General features: G+C 50.6%; 1 protein-coding gene across 2 annotated transcripts in view; it reads left to right on the forward strand.

The window, feature by feature from the left end:
- ADCY5 (adenylate cyclase 5) overlaps window positions 1-25,094 on the forward strand; it is a 147,935-nt gene that overhangs the window by 112,458 nt on the left and 10,383 nt on the right. For both annotated transcript variants that reach the window (XM_058731160.1, XM_058731161.1), the window contains exons 9-17: window positions 3,378-3,400; window positions 4,328-4,472; window positions 5,645-5,742; window positions 8,730-8,817; window positions 18,285-18,401; window positions 18,768-18,932; window positions 21,683-21,858; window positions 23,491-23,520; window positions 24,941-25,073. In XM_058731160.1, coding sequence (XP_058587143.1) covers window positions 3,378-3,400; window positions 4,328-4,472; window positions 5,645-5,742; window positions 8,730-8,817; window positions 18,285-18,401; window positions 18,768-18,932; window positions 21,683-21,858; window positions 23,491-23,520; window positions 24,941-25,073 — 975 coding nt within the window. The remainder of the gene's footprint in view (window positions 1-3,377; window positions 3,401-4,327; window positions 4,473-5,644; window positions 5,743-8,729; window positions 8,818-18,284; window positions 18,402-18,767; window positions 18,933-21,682; window positions 21,859-23,490; window positions 23,521-24,940; window positions 25,074-25,094) is intronic.

Consider the following 25,094-nt stretch of genomic DNA (forward strand, 5'->3'; position numbering starts at 1 on the left):
AGCGCGCACACGCATGCGCCAGGGTAGAAGAATGAGGTGGGGCGTGCCAGCACTAGGATCCCCAATTTGGGGTCTGTAGGTTGGAGCAGGTTTTAGCTACAGCAGCAGGGACTAGAGATAAACTCCATGAAAATCCAGCTGAGTCAGCTGACTGAGCCAGGGACAGGCTGGGGACCCAGCCACTCTGCTGCTTGCTAACTGGCAAATAACAGATGACAGAGGTTCAAGGAAAATGTGTAAGATCAAAAAATGAATTGAGTCAAGACCTCTATTTTAGTTTTTGACAGTCAAGAAGCAACTTACAGGACATGAAGGTTATGAGGGAACAGAGTGGGAGGGACCCAGCCTTCCCCCAGGGCTTTGAACTTGGACTTCACAGGTCTGGCCAGTGCTGCCCAGGCCACTAGCCACATTCCCTCTCCCTGGGGGGCCCTCCTCAAGGCAAAGAGCAGTCGGTGGACCTCTTTGTTCTCACCCTAGCCCTTTAATAATCTGCTGTGGATTCTGTATCCACGTGACTGGGTCCAGAGGGGGTGAGCATAGTGTGGGGCCACTGAGAGCTGGGTGCAAAGAGGGAGGCTCTCATCCAGGTGGGAGGGAAGAGGAGCAGGAAGACAGGAGGGAGAGGACAGAGCTGAGCAGGAGACTAGGCGGGGAGAGGAGAGGAAGAAGAACCACAAGCAGGCAGGAAAGGTGCCTGGTGGGCTTTCTCTGTTTAAAATTGTTGGAAAGCTTTTTTCTTTGGAGATACTTGGCATAAGCAGAGTCTTCAGTTATTTCAGAGTCCCAAAGGAGACAGTTTGGAGCATAAGCACCGGTTTAGCAGATGCATTAATCATTGTTAGGACCAGGAGCCTTGGAACCATCAGCGGAAGGGCTGTAATTGGGGAAAGGGCCGTCTCGGGGGAGACTGGCTGCCAGGCTCCTCCGTGGCATCCAGCTGCCTCGCCAACACAGAGGGATGGGAAGGTGTGTGGAAGAACAGGGTTGGGGACACCTCTGCAGCAGCCTTTGGGAGAAGAGACTCCCATCCCTCATCCTGGTCGGGCAGAGTCGCCAGAGGCCGGCGCCAAAGGACCAGTTCCAGCCCCCAGCCCGCCCAGTCCGAGTGTCTAGGCTGTTGAAGGGGTAGTTCTGCCAGCCGCCAGGCACACCACTGACTTCTGGTGTTAAACTTGCCTGAAACCTTTGGGAAAGATGCTCAAAAGGAGAGATGCTACCCTGACTTCCACCGATGGTGGGGGTGGGGGATTAGGTTAAGCGGTGTCTGAGAACACTAAGAAAGGTACTAACCTGTAGGCAGCACTCTTATTTCTTTAAATCTTGTTTCGGCTTTTACTCAGCTTTTAAAACATAGTGACAAGCTGCTCTGGTGTGCGCTTAGGCACAAGTGTCGTGAAGTCCCTGAGGGTACTTACTAATAAGAAGGTTGACAGGAAGTGCATGCAGGGGCATCTGCTCATCTAACCAGGGAAGCTCTGCGTTCTGTGGGGGCAGCAGGCTGAGCCTGAGTGCTCAGAGGAGACGAGCAGCTTGCCAAGCGGGCGTGCAAACCTCTGTGTGGATGAGCTGAGGGGCCGTGGCCTCTGTTCCTGCTTTTAGGGCCAAGGGGCCAGAATTGGGAACCACACAGGACCCCCTGAGCTGAGCTGCTCCCCAGAAGTGCTGTGGCAGAACCCATGTGAGGGTCCTCCTAGTCAGGCTGAGGACCGTTGTTCTAGAAGTAGTAAGCAGATCGTGAGACTTGAACCCTTCTATGGGACTGTTCTTAACAACCATTTGCCATGGTTCATTTGCCGACACCCTAACCCAGTGCTGAGCTCTCCACACTAACATGGCATCCACCGGACCTGGTCCCCAGCCAACCCCAGTAAATGACCAAAGGAGCGTAGGGGAAGGTCAGAAATAGGTTTGTTAAAAACGTGTCGGGTAGATTTCTGAGCTGCAGAGACCAGTATAAGCATAGTACAGCCTGGTTGTCCTCAGTCCCGGAGTAAAATCCTTGCTGGCCCCATGGTGGAATTCAGTGCCAGCGCCTCACCGTATTCTGCGGAGAGCTGGCCTGTCCAGGCCCTGTGCTGCCCACTCAAGCTCGTGGTCTGAGGGATCGCGGGGGGCACCCAGCTTAGGCCCGCTCCCCAGGCAGAGCACCCACTTGACAAACACCAACTCCTCCAGCCTGGGGCTGGGATGGTGAAGTGAGCCGGGTCTTACAGCCTGGACAGAGGGCCCAATGGTTCTCAGAGGACAAGAAGGGTCTGGCATCCTTGGAGGAGCTCGGGGTCCACAGTTGGGCACTTGGATGTGCCACTAGAGGCTGCCGAGGCCCCTGGGGGCCCTCCACTGGGGGGGTAGAACAGAGAACATGGGGTGTGGTGTGGACCCCACATCTGTTTCAGCGCCTGGCAACTCTGGCTCATGAATGCTTTTTGCATTTTCAAACTGTCTGCAGTGTGCATAAAGAGAGGTGTGTTCATTTGGCCTTGGGTTCACGTGGCGCTTACTGACCTCCATGTTTGCCCAGCAGTGTGCCCCACGCTGGGCCCCAAAAGACCACAGGTCACACTCTGTCCTTGCCCTGGCAACTGGAGCCTTACCTGACACAGTCCTGGGGCTGCTTGCTACCTCCTCCACTACCTCCTGGATTCCACCCCTTTGCCACTTTAGGGAACCCACCCTTCATTCTGCCACAGCTGGTCACACCCTGAGACACATCTGTCCCTTTGTGGACTGCGTAGATAAATAGGGATTTGAGTTTGGAGACCAGTAAGGGACCTTCACACTCACCCCTGCCCTGTGTATGTGAGCAGCAGTCAAACCCATGGAACGCAGGTTTCTCACCCCAACCAATCCTGGCTTTGTAAGAACACGCTAGTTCTCATATGCTAGGAAAGCTGTTACAGGTAACTGGAGCTTAACTTTCTTAAGCTCAAAACATGTGAATTCCCAGATTTTGTGTGCTCAGTGAGGCTGGGGTGGGGGCAGTGGTCACTTAATGGTTTCTCTTATTCCATCTGAGTAAGTGGTAGAATTGAGAGGTACGCACCAAGCCCAGGCTCTGGGGCAAGGGGAGTTGGGGAATTGGATGTGGGGACAGGAAGAGCTTAGACACGTGAGTTTTGCCAGTGGGTGACATGAAATCACAGTGTGCCCCCAGCACGTAGCACAGAGTGTATCCCATAGGAAGAACCTGGCTGTATTCACTGAGGGAAGGAAGGACAAACTCCTGGGTGACAGTCCTCTCTCTGTGCAGACTCCTCGGTGAGCCGTAGAGAGTAAATGAGCTGCAGCCTTCCCGTAGTCCCTCTGGAAGCCTCAGTTCTCCGTCCTCTCTGTTCTCATACTTCTTTCCTTCTCTCTCTGTCCCTCTTTTTTAGGGCTTTGAAGACCCCAAGGACAAGTGAGTAACATGCCCTTCTTTATTCCTGCTCTCTTGGCCTGGGGGATAGCCCCACATTCGTCTTATAGCTCAGTTTCCCCACGTTGCTTGGGGAGCAAGGCCACACAGCCTTGCCTGAGAATGACCAGAGCACTGCAGCTGACAGATGGGCAGCCCAGGAGCCCAGGGCAGAGAGGCTGGGCTCGGCACTGCCCGTTTGTAATCTTCCCACAAACACATGCGCGGACATACGTGTGCACTCACAACTACATACGTGCACGCTCTTCACATGCCTGTGTGCACGCGCACACACGCGCCTGCTGCTCTCAGCAAAATGCAGACCTTGCACGTTGGTCACCAGGTCTGGCCACATCCTGGTGCCTTGAGGGAACGTGCTCCTCTTTCTCTTCCATTTCCTGGTTCTTGGGGGCTGTCAGAAACCCCACTCAAGGACTAGGCATCACCTCGAGTGATGGGCTTTTAGTTTGGCACCCTGATCATGACACCTGCTTCCCAGAGGGTGCCCTGGGCCGGGTTAAAGCAGCGGGGTAGCTCACAGCCCCTGGGGCAGCAGTCTTGCCTCTGGATCTTGGTCTTTATTTCAGGATGATGGCATGGCTGGAGAGTGAAGAGCAGAGACTGTTAGCTGTGGGGAAAAACAATGAAAACTTTGACGATAAGTCATATTATACTATAATAATATATGAGTAAAGTCAGAAAAGCCTTACTGTCGGCAAGGCCCTTCAGCCAGAAGGTCAGACACTGGCAGCTTTCTGTGCATGTGTGCAGTTAATAAGCGGAGGGACTTGGGCTCCAGGTCTCAGTCCCAGCTTCCCCAGCCCTTATTAGGGCCTTTCTAATGGGCCTGGGTGCATGGGCCCAAGTGGGCCCTCTTGCGGCGCCCCCTGGTGGTCAACCTGCCGTGTGTCTGCCCGTCTTGCTCCCCAGGAACGCCCAGGAAAGTGCAAACCCCGAGGATGAAGTGGACGAATTTCTGGGCCGAGCCATTGACGCCAGGAGCATCGACAGGCTGCGGTCTGAGCATGTCCGCAAGTTCCTCTTGACCTTCAGGGAGCCTGACTTAGAGAAGAAGGTACAGCACCCTGGGTGGGAACGAGGCCCTGGGCAGAACCAGAACCAGGGGGAGGGGACAGGACAATAGAAGGCTCCCTTCTGCTCTCCATCACCATGGAAAGAGCCCTTTGTCTCCGTTCCCTCTGCTCCGATGCCATGCTACCCAGTAGATGGAGATTTTAGGGGGACTTTCATGGTCAGAAGAGAGAAGTCTTCACTTCCTCATGTCTCCATTTCCTTATCTGGAAAATGGGGATATTTAACATACCTTCTTCATAGGGTCATAGTGAGTATTAAATAAATCCATATATAGAAAGCACATAAGATAGTATGGGCCACATAGATGTTCCGTGAATGTCCATTGCTGTTTATGTTATTTTTATTGTTGCTATTATTGCTATCATTATCATCACCAGTGGACCCCCCTGCTGCCTCTGGCACACTGGAAAACATTTGGAAGAGGCAGTCCCATCTCCTTAAATTGTGACTGAGAGGTTGGGTGACTTGCTCTAGCCCACCAGCGAAGTAGTGAAGGAGCCAGAACCAGACCTTGGTCCAGGGTCTTTGCCCACGCCATGGAGTTTCCCCAGTGTTGAGTTAAAACGGGCTTGTGTGAACTCACGTCATCGTCCGGTGAGACAAGCCTAGGAGGCAAGCACTGTTCACCAGCAGTTAATGGAACTGAGTCACAGAGCACCCTCTCTGGTGACTCTGTGCCAACACAGCCTCTGTTCCCATTGCCTGTTAGTGTCTTGGGAGGAGCTGGGGCTGGGAGCTGGGCCCTCAGAGACGAGCTCTGTGATTTTGGGTGAGCCTCATGTCCTCTCTGAGCCCCAGCTTGCTCACCTGGGAAGTAGCAGCTATATAGGTTCAATACCTACGTCCATGCATAAGGATGCCATAGACCTGATATGTGTCCTAGCGCGCAGATGGCACTCCGTGATGTGAGCCATGATCATGACGAGTTACTCTTATGGTGACCCGACCTACAGGAAGTTTCTGGTTTGACACAATTCAACTGTCCTCCCCAACAGGCACCACTTTATAGTGCTTTGGACTGGTTTCTTGAGCACCAAGGCTAGTGCTGGTTCTTCCAGGTCTCCAGGTCTTGGGAGTGTTCTGGGGTGGAGCGGGGCTGGAGTGGACGGGGCCAGGTGTCTCTGCCCCTCTCACCCCAGACATCCCTCTCAGTACTCCAAGCAGGTGGATGACCGATTCGGTGCCTATGTGGCATGTGCCTCGCTTGTCTTCCTCTTCATCTGCTTTGTCCAGATCACCATCGTGCCCCAGTAAGTACCGTCCCTCTGGCTGTGGGGCTTCAAGGGTGGGAGGGGAGGTCATGTAGGAGAGCAGAGGTGGAGGTCTGCGCTAAGCCTGTTTAGACAGGGAGAAGTTTCCAAATGTGTCCTCGGTGGGACCGGGAAGCTACAAGTCTGACTCCTTTGTGACAGAGAGGTGAGTTGCTCCTTCCAGGGTGGGAGACTTCCCTCTGGGCGCTGCCTTGCTGCATGAGAGACTCCTTGTCGGCACTTCGTCATCTTGGCCCATTGTACCCACACTGCGGCTGCCCATTAAATCACCCAAAAGTACTCAGGTTTGCTTCTGTGTGACCTTTGGTTCTTGCAAAATCATCAATACATCTTCAAAAGATAAGGGTTTTCTGCAACTCTGGGTATTTCAAAGAATGGATTTCTGGTTCTGACGGCTTTCCTCAAAGAGATATTCTAGAATGCTTCCAAGGACTGACTGTGTCCCCTACAGAGGCCTGTGGCTTCTGAGGAACCACTTGGATGTTGCCAGTGGGCTTTTTGAGATGAAGTGTTAGGGACATAGTCACAGTAGAGTCACATCTAAACAGGAAAGATAACTGCTCCATGTCTGTTTGCGTGTGTGTGTATACATTTGTATGTGTATATGCACATGTCTGTACACATATTTGTTACTTCTTATGCAACCTTTCAAACATACAGAAAAGTAATTAATATAAGCACCCATCCCCTATACTGTAAAGTATAACTATTGTTGATATTTTATAATTTATCTGTTTCTTTTCTGCTTATTTAAATTTTAGACAAAAGGACATTCCCCCCCTCCCCTCAAAAACCTTCAATACAGTCCTATTTTAAGGGCTTTCCCTTCTTAACCACAGTGCCTTATACACCAGACAAAATTAGCAGCGGTTCTCTGCAGTCGTGTAACACCAAGTCCATGTTCAGATTTCCAAAATTGTCTCCCAACGTCTTCAACTGTTAGTTTATTCATAGCCAGGATCTACCCAGGACCCATGGTTGTGTTCAGTTATGTCTCCTAAGTCCAACTTGATCCAGAAGGGGCCCCTCATCCCAATGCCTTCTACTCTTCATTTTGAAATAATTATAGACTTATAAAAAAGTGACAAGAGTATTATGGAGGGTTGCTGTACATCCTTCATCCAGTTTTCCCTCATGTTGACCACTTACATAACTGCAGTGTGATGGTCGAAACCAGGAGATTAGCACTGGCATGACACACTAGTAACTGGGGTGACACTAGTAACTAGTGACCATAATCCAATTCCGTCAGTGTTGCCCCTAATGGCCTTTTTGTGTCCCAAGGGCCAGTCCAGGATCCCACATTGCATTTACCTCTTCTGTCTCCTTGGCCCCATCTAATCTGTGATACTTCCTCAGCCTTTGTTTGTCTTTTGTGGCCTTAACACCCTTGATGAGTACTGGCCAATTAATGTGCAGATGTCTCAATTTGTGCTTGTCTGATGTTTTCTCATGATTAGACTGAGGTTATGCTTTTTTGACAAGAATCCCGTACAAGTGATGTGTCCTTCTTAGTGCATGTTATCAGGAGGTACACAATGCCTTCATGTCTTGCTACTCAAAGCCTTGAATTTTTAATGACACGTTGTTGCAGAGATAGCCATTACATGTGTACCCGCTATGACTCTGTCAGGATACCAGACACTGGCAGCCAGTTCTACTCTGGTGGTGCAGCTGATGCCCATTGCCCCCCACACGGAGGTGGTGCAGGGCTGATGGGACTGTGGGTCCTTATTGCCACAGGATCCAATTTTTCTGGTATTGAAATGGAGCTACAGGTATAAATAGGCAACCTAGTCCTTCCGTCCCACTGCACCTGCTAGTCCAGTTGGCTTGGGCGCATAACCCTGCCTCTGGGCCGCTTTTCTTTTTCTGCAGCATGGCTTGTGGGCGGGGTTTTCCTCCTTCCCTGCTCTGCCCACAGTGGCTTCATTCCCCCTGGCCGCAGCTCTGAGTTGCCAAGGCATTGACGGAAGTCTTTCTCTAGCAGTCCTTTCTATACAGAAGCAAGAAAGACCTACTTTAAAGGTCTTTCTTTCCCTCTGAAGAGAGTTCTCTACCTTGTTCTATTTGTGTAAGGCATCTAAGTGCTGGCCTCTGGGGGAGCCTGGAACACAGACGCCCTTTGGATGCCTCTCTAGAGGTATTCACCTGCCTTTTCAAGTCATCCACTTGCCTTTAACTGGCTCACAACGCCTGGCATCTCTAGGCCATTCTCACTCCCTGAAAGGGAAAAGGGACTTCTGTGGTCTCCTGATATGATGGTGTGTACCTTGGCCAGCCCCTGCCCCAGGAAGGCCAAACGAAGGTTCCAGGTGGAAAGTCACTGACCACTCTTTTGTCTGAGGATTCTGGCCCATGGTGAAAGTCACCAGTGATCTGCCTTGGGAAGAAGGGGCGGGGGGTGGGGGGGTTCCTTGCATTTTCTTGCTGAACTGGCTGAAGAGCAGGGGAGCAAAACTGAGTAAGACTTGGTGTGGGGCTTGGCAGGGGACAAGATTTAGGGACTCTGTCCTCTAGAAGGATACATCACTGATGTTTCTCAGAGTGTCTGGTCAGGCTGCTGACAAATGCATTTTTAAAAATGATGGCTGTTTATCAAATCTGTTTTCAGCTTTCACAGTTAATCCTAGCTGAGAGTAACTACTTGGAGGGAATAACCAGATGATTTTTAAAACAGGTCCTTAATTAGGCAAAATATTGAGCAGGTGACACTTCTCCATTTAGCCCTCCCCCCCCCCCCGCAGGCTTCTGCTCCCCACAGGGAGGTGTGGGGAGGTGGCGAGGACAGGAGCCAGACCATTAAGGAGGGGTCCTGAATCAGTTCTCAAGGCTGTGTAAGCCCTTCTTAGTGAATCAGGGGCTAGAAAAGACTGGGCAGTGGATTCAGGGGGAATGGAGCCACTTCCTTTTCCTTCCAGAGGTTTTCAGGGCCCCAGAATTCCCCACCTCCTCTCTTTTTCCAGCTCCGTGTTCATGTTGAGTTTCTACCTGACCTGTTTCCTGCTGCTGACCTTGGTGGTGTTTGTGTCCGTGATTTATTCCTGCGTGAAGGTGAGTCTAGCTCGCACCTGAGCCCCCAGCCGCCTTCTTCCCTCCCTCCCCAACCCACTGATAAGGAGCTCCTCCCAGGAGCCCAGGAGTCACCCTTGGGATCAGGGATGCATTATGCTGGGGCACAACTCTTGATTGGCATTGGCAGCAAGCTCGACTATAGGGAGCACTTTGTCAGTGGAGCCTTATTTGTGTTGGCTACTTTAATCTGCTTTTGCAAATCTTTGCAACAAGGAGATAGTGTCACTGCCTCTTCTGTCTGTCCCCTTGGTATCCAAGGAAGGGCACCTAGCACAATGCCTGCTTGGAGCAGTGGTCAATAAATATTTGCTGAAAGACTGAGTGTGGAAGAGACCTCTCTCAACACCCCTTTCAGTGTCCCCATGTGCCTGGAATTGGCTCTGGAGGGACCACAAGGATGATGGCTTTTGAATCGCCCATCATATAGATGAGGAGAGTGGCCCAGAGTGGTTCAGTGTTTCAAACAGGGCCACACAGCTAATAATGTGGGCAGAAAATCCTATTCTGTGTTTTTCTCCCCTGCCTCCTCTTAGGCAGGCTGTGTCCTTCAGGAGACCTGGCCACAAGCCATTCTGGTCTGTGGTGGAAATCACTCATGTTCCCCTTTGCTTTGTCTACCAAGCCTTTGCGTCATTTCCTTCCCTAGTGGTTTAAGACTTCCCTGATGGGACAGCCTGGCCCCAGAAAGCACTCTGTCCCCAGGCAGGGACAAGCCCCTCCGGCTTCTGCTGTAACCATTTCTCTGCTCCTCCTCAACACTCACTTGGAGCCAAGCCCTGGGCAGGGTGCAGGGGCAGACTCTGCTATCATTCCCTACACACACTGCAGTAAGAACCACATTCTTCTTCTGGAAGGATTGGACCTTTGTCACCTCCAGAGTCCCCTTTCTCTCTCCACACTCTAAGCAGGGTATTTTGTTAGACTGTTAATTGTTTAATTACCTAATGGTCAAGGTCTTGGTGGACTAATTGTCAGAACTGGAAGCCCCCCCCACCCCCCAACTGGGAATCCTCCGGAGTGGTTTAGCCCTCCCCCTGAGCGGATACAGAAGGTGACACTCTGAGAGAGGCAGGGTGGGCCTGGGTCAGTTGGCGTGTTGAGCTGTGTGCTTGGCCAGTGACTTCACTGCCTCGTAGGGTTTAATCCTAGTCCCCTGCCTCTCCACCAGCTCCTTCCTCAAGTCTGTGTTGAGTCACCTCCTGCCTTTTGGTCTTTCTGTTGTCTTGCCCCTACACCTCACTCCCAACCTGCTTTTTCCCTCGGGAGCACTTCCACTTTCTCTATCTCGTGGCTGTGAAAGTACATGGTACATTCACAGTAGCCAAAAGGGGGAAACAACACAAATGTCCATCAACAAATGAATAGATAAGCAAAAATGGTATATCTACACAATGGACTGTTACCTACCCACAGAAAGGAATGGAGTTCTGACACACGCTACAATATGGATGAACCTTGAAAACGTGCTTAAAGAAGCCAGACTCAAAGGGACATGTATGATTCCACTTGTACAGAATATCTGGAATAGGCAAATTCATAGAGACAGAAAGCAGATAGAGGGTCCTGAGGTTGTCAGGATGGGGAATGGAGAATTAGTGCTTCGTGGGTGCAGAGTTTCTGTATCGAGTGATGGAAGGGTTTTGGAACTAGGGCATTTTGGAAATAGAGTGGTAATGGTTTGCACATTATGCATATAATTAATGCCACTAATTTGTACAGTTAAAATGCAAATTTTTTATCTTTTTTTAATGTTTATTTACTAATTTGAGAGAGAGCCAGAGTGTGAGCGGAGAGGGAGACACAGAATCCAAAGCAGGCTCCAAGATCTGAGCTGTCAGCACAAAGCCCGATGCAGGGCTCAAACTCACAAGCCGTGAGATTATGACCTGAGCCGAAGTCAGACGCTTAACTGACTGAGCCACCCAGGCACCCAAAATGCAAATTTTATGGTACATGTATTTTACCACAGTAAAGTCACAACAACCTAAGAAAAAAGGTGCACCATAGCTAAAAAGGCCTTGTAAACATTCTTTACCTGAACATCCAAAAGAATCGTCTCTCTTTTTAAGTTATAAATTGAGGCAAAGTCATTGTTGGACGTACCCAATGAGCTTATTCAAGTCTGAATCAAAGCTATATGTAGTCTACAATTTTAAAACTAGAATCTAGACTTCTCTCTTTCCTGTTCCCTGCTTTGAGAAATCTGAGCTGCTCTGACTTCATTTACGTTTCCTGATTGGCATGTGTTCCTGATGGTAGGGGGGAGTGGAGGTGGGGGAGGAAGGCTCATGGCCCCGCCTGCACTGGCTATTTTGAGTTAATACTTTGGTCCAGTGAATTCTTTTTGCCACTGTTTGAGATTATTTACGAAAATCATTCCTGCCTCCTTGTGTTTTTTTGAATCCATCTATTTTGTAATCAATGTCACCTTCAATAATTTTATTCTCAATTCCTTTATCCAGCTCAGTGATTTTTCTGACGCTTCTGTGGTGGCCAGGGTTCCCTCGGCGGGAGAGCCTGGTGGATGGAGTGCCTGTCCCCCACCCACTCCATCCCTCGCCCCTCCGCACACACCCCCCTCAACCAGGAGAGGCTGCTGCTTCCAGCTTATAGATATAGAGCTTCTATAAACTATTAAGGAGAAAAGTGCTCCCTGGCATAACAAATCTGACACCTGCTGATTTGGGCCTTTGGGCCAGGAGTCAAGTAGACTGTAGTACCCACCTTGAGGTCCTCACTGCATTTCCCTGCACCCCCCCCCCCCCCGCCACCTCTGATGCGCCATCTTCTCAGCATTTCTCCACTTTCTGGGAAGTAGACCCTCACTGGAGAAGTTGTTTGTAGCTTGAACTCCTCTTCCATTTCATTATTCTTTCCTCTTCCATGTGGATGAACTGTTTGCACACTGAGATGTGACAGGGGTACTTCTCTGGCATCTGTGCAGCAGGGTGGACTGGCCTCGCTTTCCCTAATGCCGGGCGCGGCCTGTCCCGGACCCCACTGCACACTACCTGAAGGTTCACGGACTAAAAGTTGATTTTATCACCTTTTCAAGGTATTGCCCTATAGCTGACTGAACTGGAATTTTCCGTGTCGTTCTGTTTTCACTTCGAAAACACTTGCCCTTTAGCAGAACCCAGACATTTCTCATCTTACTTGCACAGTTTTTCAGGAGTCATGGGCAGTGGCTTTCTGATGAGATATGACAGTTCTAAATTACCCGCAGCATGAGCCCAGCGGATCCAAAGCCAGGCAGCTCTGTCAGACATGGTTTCTTTCTCTTTTCCATTTGTTTTCCCATTTCCCCAATACAGCGTGGCCTTACTTGCTCAAATGTCGATGTTTTCACCTTTTTGTAGAGACAAATGTGAAGAAAGTATCGACTGAATTAGTCGGATTAGCCAAGTTAGTTGTATCAGCTGTCTGTCAGGGAATGGCTTCCTGGGTCCTTTTTGTGGGAAAGTTTTTCTGGAACTTCCTACCGAGTGCTCCGATGGCCTTTTCATGGTGGGCCTGTTTGGTCCTCTCCTGACACAGCATGATCTGGTTCACAGACATCTCTGGGGACTTGGGGCTAACCTGGTGTCTTGGTCTCCTGGCCTTGCTGCTCAGAGCATCGGCTTCCCTTCAGGGCCCCGCGGTCTCTGGGCTGCTTTGCCCTAAGGATCATCCCTGGAGCACTTCTTTTCTTCTGGCAATGCCGTCTCAGAAGGCCAGTCTGAGCATCTGCACACGTCGCTCCTCCCTTCCCTTGGCATCTGTGCTGCCCTGGGCCCCACAGCTGCTTGTCTTAGAAAAAGCCATGCTGAGGGGTGCCTGGGTGGCTCAGTTGGTGAAGCGTCTGTCTTCAGCTCAGGTCATGATCTCACGATTCGTGGGTTTGAGCCCTGTGTCAGGCTCTGTGCTGATAGCTCAGAGCCTGGAGCTGCTTCAGATTCTGTGTCTCCCTCTCTCTCTGCCTTTCCCTCACTCATGCTCTGTCTCTCTCTGTCTCTCAAAAATAAATAAACGTTAAAAAAATTAAAAAAGAGGGGCGCCTGGGTGGCTTGGTTGGTTAAGCGTCCGACTTTGGCTCAGGTCATGGTCTCACGGTCCGTGAGTTCGAGCCCCGCGTCGGGCTCTGTGCTGACCGTTCAGAGCCTGGAGCCTGCTTCAGATTCTGTGTCTCCCTGTCTCTCTGCCCCTCCCCTGTTCATGCTCTGTCTCTCTCTGTCTCAAAAATAAACAAACGTTAAAAAAAAATTTTTTTTTAATTTAAAAAGAAAAGAAAAAGCCACGCTGCATCCCTCCTTGCCATCACACAAGGGTCCAGACTCAGAATCTCAAATTGGAAATGGCTGGAGCAGTGAAGCAGCCCAGACACCCACCTGAGACTGGAATCCCTTTGTGATAATAAGGATGGGCTGGCCTCTGCTTGATTACCTTCAGGGATGGTGAGCTCAGTCACGTCTCCTGAGTACAGCCTCTCCTCTTTTTGGGCACCTCTGACTGTTCCATCAGCCTCCCTGTGACTTCTGCCCCATCCTCCTATGCTTGTTTCTGACAATGCTAGCATTTCTGCTACCTCCACTCAGATGGGTAGAAGAGGTTGGCTGCCTCCTTTCCCCACCTTCTGGTCTGGGCCCCCTGTCTTTACTGTGGCTCATTAGCATGTTCTTACTTGGAAGGCCAGACTCCTTTCCTGCATTTTGGAGCTTGGGAGTAGATAGGCACAGAAGGAGTACTTGGCCACATAGCTCTTGGCGTGTGTGTGCATGCTTGCGTGCACAGGTGTATACATGTGTGTATTTAAATCTCCATCCTCCAGGCTGATGGCTCCTCTTAGCTTGTCTCCCACAGACTCCCAGGACCTGACTGCCTGAGCTCCTGGGAATTGTGGCCAGGGCTGCTTCTAGGCTCTGTGTGCTCTGTGCAGTCACCAGAAACCTCTTCTCCCTCCCTGCAGCCTGAAGTCCACCACCGCACCCCCCTGCCCTTGCTGGCACTTCTTTCTACCCCAGCCTGGCTACTGTCCCCAGTTTTTGAAATAGGGTCTTACTACACTACAGTACCTCTTACCTCTTAGGTATCTTCTGTCCTGTGGGGACTTTAGAGCCCCACACTCACCTTCTCCTAGCATGCTCAGGGGCACGTTTTGTCTATTAGAGGATACATTTTGTCAGACACACATTTCTTTGGGGATAGAGAGCGTTTCACTCCAGGAGGCGTATCTTCAGTTCATCCCATGGCTGTTGAGTCAGGCAGTTGAGGGTCCACATCCCAGCTCTGCACTTCGAGCTGTGTTTTCTAAGCTTTGAAGAGGGCGTTTATCACATCCATACTGCAGATGGGGTCAGTGAGGCTCAGAGAGCTTAGGCAGCTTTCCTGAAGCCCTGGAGCTAGGAGGTGCCATAGCTGGGATTTAAACCCCAGTGGTTCTAGATTCCAGAGCCACAGTCCTTCCTCCCAAAGATGCTGCCTTTGTTAATATGTCCATTTGACCCCAGGGAGTGCAGTGGTGTGGAGCCTGCCTTGTTTGGCCTCTGCAGTTTTTATATCTTAAAAAAAAAAAATGTCGTAAAGTAGGAGCTACTGCTTTTTAAAATCAGTTTCTTGTCAAAAAGGCTGTTTTCTTCATTTTTTTTCCATTAGATTTCATCACCTTTTTTCATCTCTGCAATACCCTGACCCCACATCACAGAACCAGGACCCCAGGCTGGTCATCAATTTGCCTGGAGGTTTTCAGAGTGGCCAAGATCAAAACTGTCCTTCACCCCAGTCATGGTTTATTAATTATGTCCCCACTCCTGTATTTCATGTTGAATTGATTTGAGTTCATCGGACTGGGAATGTACTGGTTTGGAATTTTTTTTTTAATCTTTTTTTTGTTGTTGTTGTTTTTGTTTTTGTTTTTTGAGCTCTAATTGTGAGTGAGCAGGCATTGAACAATTGTTTGCACAGGCACAATTATCCTGCTGGAAAAAAAAAATAGTCTCCAAGATCTGGTGGCAGCTGTGATGCATCTCTGTGAGAAAACTCTGTCCAGGTGAAGACGTTCACCGTCCGCACTGGGATTAATATGATGGGAGTTAGGGTCAACATACAGATGAACTTTTTGACTACAGGAGATGAGATACTCTATATCAACTGATACCAGAGCAGGATGTCAAATCTTTTGGAGATTTGAAGTTTTATTTTTTTATTTTTTTATTTTTTTTAAATTTTTTTTTCAACGTTTTTTATTTATTTTTGGGACAGAGAGAGACAGAGCATGAACGGGGGAGGGGCAGAGAGAGAGGGAGACACAGAATCGGAAATAGGCTCCAGGCTCCGAGCCATCAGCCCAGAGCCTGACGCGGGGCTCGAACTCACGGACCGCGAGATCGTGACCTGGCTGAAGTCGGACGCTTAACCGACTGCGCCACCCAGGCGCCCCTGGAGATTTGAAGTTTTAAAGTGAAGAGCAGGTCTTTTTAAAGGATGACAAAGGAAATCGGCTTGTAGCAAGCCAGTGCATTAAAAGTCAATCATTTGTTAGATGTGAAGTACTTTTCCAGACTGAATTTTAAAAATAGCCTGCAGTTCTTCTCCCAGCCTCTGGGTGGCCCCTGTGGGGCCCCTGGTCCCACCTTCCCTGGGAAGCAAGCCCGTGTGCATATCCTGTTCCCCAGCCAATTTCTAATAACTAATAACTTTTGCCTACATCTCATCGGTGAGTGCAAAATAATAAAAGAAACCCTTCAATTGATGGATAGGGTGATTAGAACTGAAATTATTTAAATAACATGGGTCGGGGCATAGGATGGAATGGCAACATTTCAAGCAGACAAAAATTAGAAACCATCTGTCATACCTTTTCAGAGTGGGATCCTCATGCTAGTGCCAGAACACTTTCCCCAGCTATGAAACAAAAAAGTCCTTCAATAGGAAACAGGGATTTTCACTCTTACTGGCAATAGAGCTCTTTAAAAATGCAAATATTAAGTAAATTTTCTATTGAATTTAGCAGCTCACGAAGCACTTTAGTATGCATCATTTCACCGAGTCTTCATGGCCACCTTGGGAGATAGATCTCCCCTACACATAAATAGGAAAGCTGCAGCTCAGAGCCCTTGATGATTTTCCCAGGGTCAGGCAGCTGGTAAGAGCTGTGTAATAAGTTCCTTATTGAGATACAATTCACATCTATAAGATGCACCTTTATGAAGGTGGATGAAACTGTAATTCAGTAGTTTTTAGTATATTCATAAAGTTGGGCAACTGTTAACCACTATAATTCCAGAACATTGTCATCATCCTGAAAAGAAACCCCATACCTGTTAGCAGTCGCTGTTCATTCCCTGCTCGCCACAGCCCCTGGCAGCCTCAAACTCTCCTTTCTGTCCGTATGAATTTGCCTGAACTCCTACAACGTGTGGCCTTTTGAGATTGTCTTCTTTCACTTAGCATATACTCTCAAGGTTCACCCGTGTCATATCATGTAAAAACATTTTGTTCCTTTTCATGGCCAAATGATATTCCATTCTGTGGAAATATCACATTTAGTTTATCAATTTGAGTAGTTTCCACTTTCAAGCTATAATGAATAGTACTGCTATGAACATTTGTATACGAGGTTTTACATGGACTTACGTTTTCAGTTCTCTTGGGTATATACCTACAAGTACAATTGTTGGGTCATATGGTAACTGTTGATCATTTTGAGAAACTGCCAACCTGTTTTCCAAAGCACCTGCACTATTTTACATTCCCACCAGCAATGGATGAGGATCCTGATATCCCTATGTCCTTACCAACACTTGTTATCACCTGACTTTTTGATTATAGCCATCCTGGTGGGTGTGAGGTGGTATCTCATGTTTTTGATATGCATTTCCCTGATGACTCACAACAAACATCTTTTCATGTCATGTGCTCATTGGCCATTTGTATAGATTCTTTGGAGAGATACCTATTCAAATCATTGTCCCATTTTTAAGTTGGGTTGTCTTATTGTTGAGTTGTAAGAGCTCCTTGTATACTGTAGTCCCCCCCCCTTATCCATGATTTCATTTATTGTGGTTTCAGTTCCTGTGGTCTGGAAACAGATGACCCTCCTTCTGACGTATCGTCAGAAGGTCAGTAGTAGCCTAACACTACCTCACGGTGCCTACATCATTCACCTCACTTCCTCGCATCACGTAGGCATTTTATCATCTCACATCGTCAGAAGGGCGAATCCATTAAGATATTTTCAGAGAGAGGAGAGACCACATTCACATAACTTTTATTGTAGTATATTTTTGTAATTGTTATGCTTTTGTATTAGTTATTGTTATTAATCTCTAACCATGCCTAATTTATAAATTAAACTTTATGCTAAGTGTATGTATATAGGACAAAGCATAGTATATATGCATTTCTGTACTGTCTACAATTTTAGGTCTCTTGGGGGGGGGGGTCTTGGAATATATCCCCATGCATAAGAGGAGACTACTGTATTCTGGTTGCAAGACCCTTATTAGAGATATGGTTTGCAACAATTTCTCCTATTCTCTGGGTTGTCTTTTTGCTTTCTTTCTTAAATGGTACATAATACAAAATTCTCCATTGTAACCTTTTTAAATGTACTGTTCAGCAGCATTAAATGCATTCACTCTCTGGTGCAACCATCATCACTGTCCGTCTCCAGAACTTTTTCATCTTCCCAAACTGAACCTCTATACCCATTAACAAATTAACTCCCCACTCTGCCTTTACCCCTGGCACCCGCCATGGTGGACAAAGCCAACTGTGTAGATACAGTGGACTGGGTCATTTAGCTACCAAAATTGAGGTGGGTTTTTGGTTGGACATGCTGTTTGTCTAATTGAAGGAAATGTAGGGAGGGTAGGTGAGGGGAAACAGGAGATCAATGGGAGTCCTGAAAAAAAGGTTCACTTAATTCACTTGTCTAGGGCCCCACCCTCCTGCTCACATGCTACTCTGTCCCCTTCTCACAAGCCCATTTCCTCCCTTCAGACCCTAAGTTTTCTCCAAGTCCTCAGACCCACAGCTTCTTACTGCCAAGAAGCCTTCTGACCCTCCTTGGGAAAGTTCTGGGACCTTCCAGGCTTCCTTAACTGCCTGATTGTAACCCTGACCGGCCCAGAACTCACATGACGGATTCATGTGCCTTTTCCTCTGTTCTGCTGGGGGCAGGATAGCACCTTTCCTTCCACCACGCCTCTCTCCCCTGTAAGCTTCCCAGGTAGACTCACTACTGGCCAGCCGCAGATTCTGTGCTGTCGTCGGCCGGGAGCAGTGGGTCAGTGGTGTGAGCCATCGCACAGTTGCACACTAGGAGGGCGTTCAGAAAGGACCTGGGGTTATGCTGGCACGAGACAAAGGTGGAGGGGAGGGAGGGCTCCCCCAGCTCCTCTATGGTGGTCTGGAGAGTCCTCACTGAACTCTGTTCTGTCTCTCTCCCTCCTCTTCCCTTGGTTCAGCTCTTCCCGGCCCCGCTGCAGACCCTTTCCAGGAAGATCGTGCGGTCCAAGACGAACAGCACCCTGGTCGGAGTGTTCACCATCACCCTGGTGTTCCTGTCGGCTTTTGTCAACATGGTAGGTGGCTCCACCCCCCACGCCTCCCTGGAGCTCCCTCTCCCCCAGAATTTCTTATTCGGTCTTCCCCTCAGGTCTGGATTCAGATTTGACTCCTAAAGCCTCTCACACAGGCTTTTAGTTCCTGCTCTCAAGGCTGGAGGGACCAGAAAGACTCAGGAAGTCCCCAGGGGACGTTTACGAGCCCTAGCCTAGGCAGCCGGGCCAACCTTGCTGGCTCCTTGACTTCTTCCAGGCTCCTCTCCTGTCCCCCCCGTCAGTGTCAGGCTGCACCTGAGACCAGGGTGGACAGACACCCGCTGCCCTGTGGAGATGGGCTGCCCTCGCCTGGCCCCCACAGCTGACCCTCTCCCCCGCTGCCCCTAGTTCATGTGTAACTCCAAGGACCTGTTCGGCTGCCTGGCGGATGAGCACAACATCAGCACCAGCCAGGTCAACGCGTGCCATGTGGTGGAGTCGGCAGTCAACTACAGCCTGGGTGACGAGCGGGGCTTCTGCAGCAGCCCCCGGCCCAACTGCAACTTCCCCGAGGTAATGGGCAGGGGGCTCTGGGTGCAGACAGACCCCTCTGCCCCGCTCCCTCTCTGCCTTTGGCTGCTCTGGGGGAGTCAAGGGCTCTCAAGCTCACAGCCATCCCAGAGACCCTGTCCCAGTCTCTCAGTCCATGTGCCGTACATCAGTGAACGAGGCCAGCCTTCTCCATGCAACAGTAAAACAGCATGCTTGCCGTGGGCCAGGCACTGTGCTGAGTATTTGACATAGATTTACTCATTTCGTCCTCACAGCAGCCCTTTGACATAGACACTGTTAACATCTTTTTTACACAGATGAAAGTGAGGCACAGAGAGGGTAAGTCGCTTGCCCAAGGTCATACAGCTAGGAAGTGGTAAAGCCAGAGCTTTCACCCAGGTCGTCTGGCTCCAGAATTCTTAGCCTTAACCTGAGGGCAGAGCTGTTTGTGGACCCTCCACTTTGGAGCAGGCCTGCCTCAGGAGAACCTGCCTGAGCTTCTCTGCTATGGGCCAGAGAGCAGGGAGGGAAGCAAAGGAACCCAGTCCCAACCCAGTACTGCCATCGAGGTCATCCATTCAAAGTGTACATACAATTCAGTGGCTTTTAGGATATTCACAGATGTGTGCAGCCATCGTCGTAATCTAGGTAGAACATTTTCATCACCCCCAAAGAAATCATACCCATAGGTTATTGGGTTTAAACACCGAGAACCCTTAGAGAGCAGCATGCATTAAGTGCCGATGGTATGTGTGGTGCTTCATTCACCTTTTCCTCAGGAAGCTCTCCGAGCCTGAGGCCAGGCTTCCAGCCCAGGGCGTCTACTGCATGCAGTGGGTAGTTCCCATACCCCAGCTGCCTTCGGGGCTCTCACGGAACCTGTGAGGTGATGGTAGTTGTTACCCTTTTCTGGGGAAAGTCCAAGCTTTCATCCAGTTCCAAAAGGGCTCCGTGACTCACAGAAAGGTCCAGAACTGCAGTGAGGGCCGCTGGGGCAGTCACAGAGCTGGCCTCCCTCCCCCAGCCCTGGGAATGAGCCCAATCCATCTCCCCTGTACAGATGGGACAAGGGAACCTCCATGAAGGGCAGGACTCCCGCCAGCATTCACCTAGACAAGCGCCTCTCTTCCACCTGCCTGCCGCTGGGTCCGGCTGAGCCCTCCCAACCTGCCGGGGCGGTGGGGGGGTGGGGGTAGCCGAGTCTCCCTTCTGCCTCTGCTCCCTCGTGCAGCTGGCGGAGCTCACAGGAGCTGCTGCTTGAGGGCTGTTTGCTGAGAAGCAGGGGCTTGTTTGATCTTACAGTTGCCCCTTGGTGGCTGCTGCTTCATGGCAGATGCTGAGGAATGGGCGAAGAGAGTGGGGATGGTGGCTGCAGGGCTTATTCCGGCTCCTCACTTGAGGGACATGGTTGGTCCCAGCCTTCAGCCCTCACCAGTCTGACCAGTTCCAGTCCCACTGACCCCAGGCCTTGATGACTACAGAGCTCTCGGGCTCACAAGTCTTCTAATTCAGCAACTCCTCACAGATCCCAAGGCCCTTGGGGACACCACCTGTAAGCCTTGGCCTCCTGGCTCTCTGGCTCAGGGTCTGAATGGGCATCCAGGCTGGCCCTGGGGGCTCCCTCCCCGCCCTCCCCCACCCCGCCCCCAAGGACAGGATTATTATCCTTGGGGCTGTTTTTATCTGGGTGGACCCCCCCCCCTACTCCTTCCTCTGCCCCGGTTCCAGGTAGTGGCTTGAGGCTAGCCCCTCCCAGGGGGCCCTCTGTGTCCCCTCTCTGGGTTCCTGAAGGCCTGAAGAGGCTCAAGGTCCAACCTGGGAGCGTCCCCCACTGCCATTTGGCCTCCAGCCCAAAGCAGAGGAAGTGCATAGTGAGTCTGAGTGCCTGACTCAGAAGTCACGATGCTAAATTTAAAAGAAAGAACAAAATAACGACGGTGGCATGTCTAGGATTAGCATCAGGGGACGACAGAGCAGAAAGGAACCTCCGAGGTCTCTGGTTCAGCTCCTCTATTGTCTGAGAAAGAAACCGAGGCTCCAAGACCAGAAGGGACTTCCCCAGGGTAAATCGTGTAGGGACACAATCCCTGGTCTGCAGCCTTCTGGGCCAGATAGATTCAGAACTTTAGAATTTTTCAGAGTTTGAAAGAGTATCTCACACCCCCAGTGTAGCCTGGGCAGCACCTGATAGTGAAATACAGTAATATTTCTGCAGCAAAATGTATGAATCGTCCCCAGAAGCAGGCTAAAGATGATAATTAGCATCATATCACGTGGGGCAGGCTTTGTCACCAAATAAGGCCAGTTCAGATGTTGCCACCACATTAGTCATGAAAATAGTTTTGGTTTGCAAACCGTGGGATTTCACGTTGCAGGTCAGGGGCTGGGGCCTGTGCTCTCTGCAGTTACTGAGGAAACCAGGCGCTTCCTCTCATGGAACGGCAGCAGTGAGCCGGTGACATTGGAGCTTTTGCAGATGGGGAAAATGAGGCTTAGAAAAGTTGAATAAATGGCCAAGTCACACCAACAGTCCACAATGAATCAGAGTTATGACTCGAGTCTGCCTGAGCCTGGAGCTCTGCTCTAACCACTGGGCGCTGCTGCCAGCATTGGCCAGACTCAGCCTAGAGCCCCATCTTCTGGTTCCTAACCAGGGCCCTTCTGGTTACATCACAAGTTCGCATCCGAAACGTGGCTGGCTCAGGGGGGCGGGGCGTGGGGCCGGGAAGGGTGGGGCCGGGGCACTGAAGCCCGCTGCCCTCTCTCCGCAGTACTTCACCTACAGCGTGCTGCTCAGCCTGCTGGCCTGCTCCGTGTTCCTGCAGATCAGCTGCATTGGGAAGCTGGTGCTCATGCTGGCCATTGAGCTCACATACGTGCTCATCGTTGAGGTGCCCCGCGTCACGCTCTTTGACAACGCCGACCTGCTGGTCACCGCCAACGCCATGTAGGTGGCTCCCCACACTGGGTCTGGGGCAGTGCAGGGAGGTTGGAAGAGCCGGTGGCTGGGAACCTGGGCTGCAGGGGGCCCTTGCGAGGGGAGTGTTGTGTTGCCCCCCAGCCTACCACCTGGGCAAAGCACCAGTGTCTAGTCTTCCTCCTCTCTTTCCCAGTGGGTGGGGGAGTGGCCTCAGGGTGAGTAGGTCCTGCTGTCCCCTCCAGTTTGTTATTCAGTCCTACCCTCAGGCCTCAGTGAATTGTTCCTCATTTGTTCAGGACAGTCTCTGATGAGCTATTTTCACTTAACTCCATCTGCCTGTGGCACCTCAGGCCCAGAGGGGTAAAGATTCAACAGAGCTGGACGGCAAGGTCTGTGAGAGCAAAAGAACAGCCTTTGTTGTTCATGGGCTCTATGTCCTGCCTCGAGCTAGGCACTGGGACATACATTATCCCTTGTCAGCCTCAGAGCAACTTAGCAAGGTCGACAGGGCTGCCAGGATGGTTGGGTAGTCTGTGCACTGCTCAAAGGCTCCTAGTTATGATGGTGAGTCGTTAGGTCCCACATCTAGGTAGCAGGCATGGGAGTTGTGCCTCAGGCTACCTAGCTCCCAGTAAACTGGGAATAATACCTATAGTAGTAAAATGTAGGTAAAATGCTTGCTATCAATGCTCTTTTCTTCCATCACTCTATCCCCCCCCCCCCCACACACATATACATTGGGAAGTGCAAAAAATGTGACAGGTCTGTGTCTCCTGAGAAAATGCAGCAAACTGTGTTTTCTCCAAGTTATAGGACGGGATCCATTTATCCATCTATCCATTCATCCAAAAATATTTCTTGAGGGTCTACCATGTTCCTTCCCCCATCCCCTCCCTTTGCTGAAGCAGCAGCAGAGAACAGAGGTCATTTCTGGTTTGGGAGTCCCTGGCTTGGCTCCAGGGCAGCACTGTCCAATGGATAAATAATGCAATGTAATTTAAAATTTTCCTAGTAGCTATGTTAAAAAGGCAAAGCCTACAAATTTCATATTTTTATTTAACCAATATATTCAAGATATTATTTTAATATGTAGTCAATATAAAATGATTCATGAAACCTATTACATTTTTTCCCACACTAATTCTTCAAAACCTAGTATCTATGTTACACTTGCAGGACATTTTAGCTTGTACTAGTCACACTTGAAGGCTCTAGCCACACGTGGCTGTGGTAACTACACTGGACACAGCATAGGTGTAGTGTTTCTTCTCCTCTGGATGCAGCAAAGGGCTGGGGTGGTGGCTGGGCTGGCTTCTGTCCAGGCGGAGGTGCTGGGGGGCCCCAGGGTCCCAGGTATGGGCTGGGTGATTTGTGGTCATGGAGACCAGATGCTAGTTGGGGCTGGGCTTTCTGTAAGCCTCTCATCCTGAAAGTCTCCTTGGATCCAGAGGGGTGTTGGGGGCGGGCATGAGGGAGCAACCGTAGTGGGGGCAGTGGTATCAGGCACGGGGCAGCAGGGCTGGGAGTGGTGGGGGAGCACGGCGGTGGGAGGGGCAGAGCAAGGTGGGAGACAGAACGGGGGAGGGGGGCAGAGCGGGAGTGGAGACTGCCCATGTGGAAGAGCAGCCCCGAACAGCCCTCCCCGCTTCCTGTTCACAGAGACTTCAGCAACAACGGGACCTCCCAGTGGTGAGTGGATACTCTCCAAGTCCTCTGACACAGCCTCTCCCTGCCCTTGGCCTAGAGCTGCCAGAGGCCAGCAGCCCAGGGCCCAGCAGAGAAGGTGGTGGTGCCCATTGGGGAGGGGGCCTCTGAGGCAAGGTGGGCAGTGAAGGAGAAGGCTGGAGGGGGCAGGGAAGCCCTTTACTCCCCAGGGACCAAGGATGCCTCATTGGGTAGATGCCCTTCTTTTCTTGTGCGATTCCCACCAGCCCAAGATGACCTAGGACGCACAGGTCATTTCCAGAGACCTCACCTTAAAGCATCTGGCTTCCCACTCTTCAGGGACCTTTACTCCCCAGGGACCAAGGATGCCTCATTGGGTAGATGCCCTTCTTTTCTTGTGCGATTCCCACCAGCCCAAGATGACCTAGGACGCACAGGTCATTTCCAGAGACCTCACCTTAAAGCATCTGGCTTCCCACTCTTGCCCAGGAGAATAGGAGCTGGTGCCCCCTGGCTCCCTGCCAGAAGAGAGGGGCCAGCAAGGCCTGTGGGCTTTGTGGGGTAGGCCCTGCACTAGGGCTACTGCTGGTCAGGGAGTCTGTGCAATGTTCAAGGCTCAGGCTCTCTGCTGGGACAGGGAGCAAGCAGGGTTTGGGAGAGCAGCTTTTATGAAGAGTATGTATTAATGTTAACAGGAATGCAATTAGTCATTATTAGCTACCAGGTGTGGAGTTCCTACTGTTTGTCAGGTGCTATACAAGGAATTTTGTGTACAGTATTTTTCTTTTTTAGTATTTATTTATTTATTTTGGAGAGAGCGCGCAAGCAGGGGAGGGACAGAGAGAAAATCCCAGGCAGGCTCCATGCTCAGCATGGAGCACGATGCAGGGGCTCGATCCCACAACTGTGAGATCATGACCTGAGTTGAAATCAAGAGTTGAACGCTTAATTCGCTGAGCCATCCAGGTGCCCCTGGTATCTTTAATTCTTAAAATGTGGGTATTGTTATCCCATTTTACAGATTAGGAAACTAAGGTTCAGAGAGGTTAAGAGACTTGCCCAAAGCCCAGAGACGGCCAGTATGGCCTGCCTGGCTCCCTTGTTTCTATGCCCACGGCCGCTATCTTGTCCACTGGGAGACGCCTGGGATGTACATGCTGCCTTTTACAAGGGCCTCATTTATCCCCTGATGTGACCAGAGGGAAGCTGCCCAGTGATGGGGGAGAGGCGGGCATCAGGAGAGGAGTAATGGCTGCTGAGCTGCTGGTGTGAGCAGGGGCTGAGACAGGGCTGCCAGCTGAGGCGGCTTCCTGGAGGAGGCATTACTTCAGGCAAAATTTGAGTGGGAGGTTAAGGAGAAGGGGGAGTAGTAGGAGGAAGACAAAGGCCTGAGGGGGCCTCTGAGCCTGCCATGAGGTGCCAGGCATCTGCCTCCTGCCTGCAGCCCTGAACATGCGACCAAGGTGGCGCTGAAGGTGGTGACGCCCATCATCATCTCAGTCTTCGTGCTGGCCCTATACCTGCACGCCCAGCAAGTGGAGTCCACCGCCCGCCTGGACTTCCTCTGGAAACTGCAGGTGGGTGGCCCCGGGACTGGA

Source organism: Neofelis nebulosa, chromosome 5, assembly GCF_028018385.1.
Source record: "Neofelis nebulosa isolate mNeoNeb1 chromosome 5, mNeoNeb1.pri, whole genome shotgun sequence".
NCBI classification, from domain to species: domain Eukaryota; kingdom Metazoa; phylum Chordata; class Mammalia; order Carnivora; family Felidae; genus Neofelis; species Neofelis nebulosa.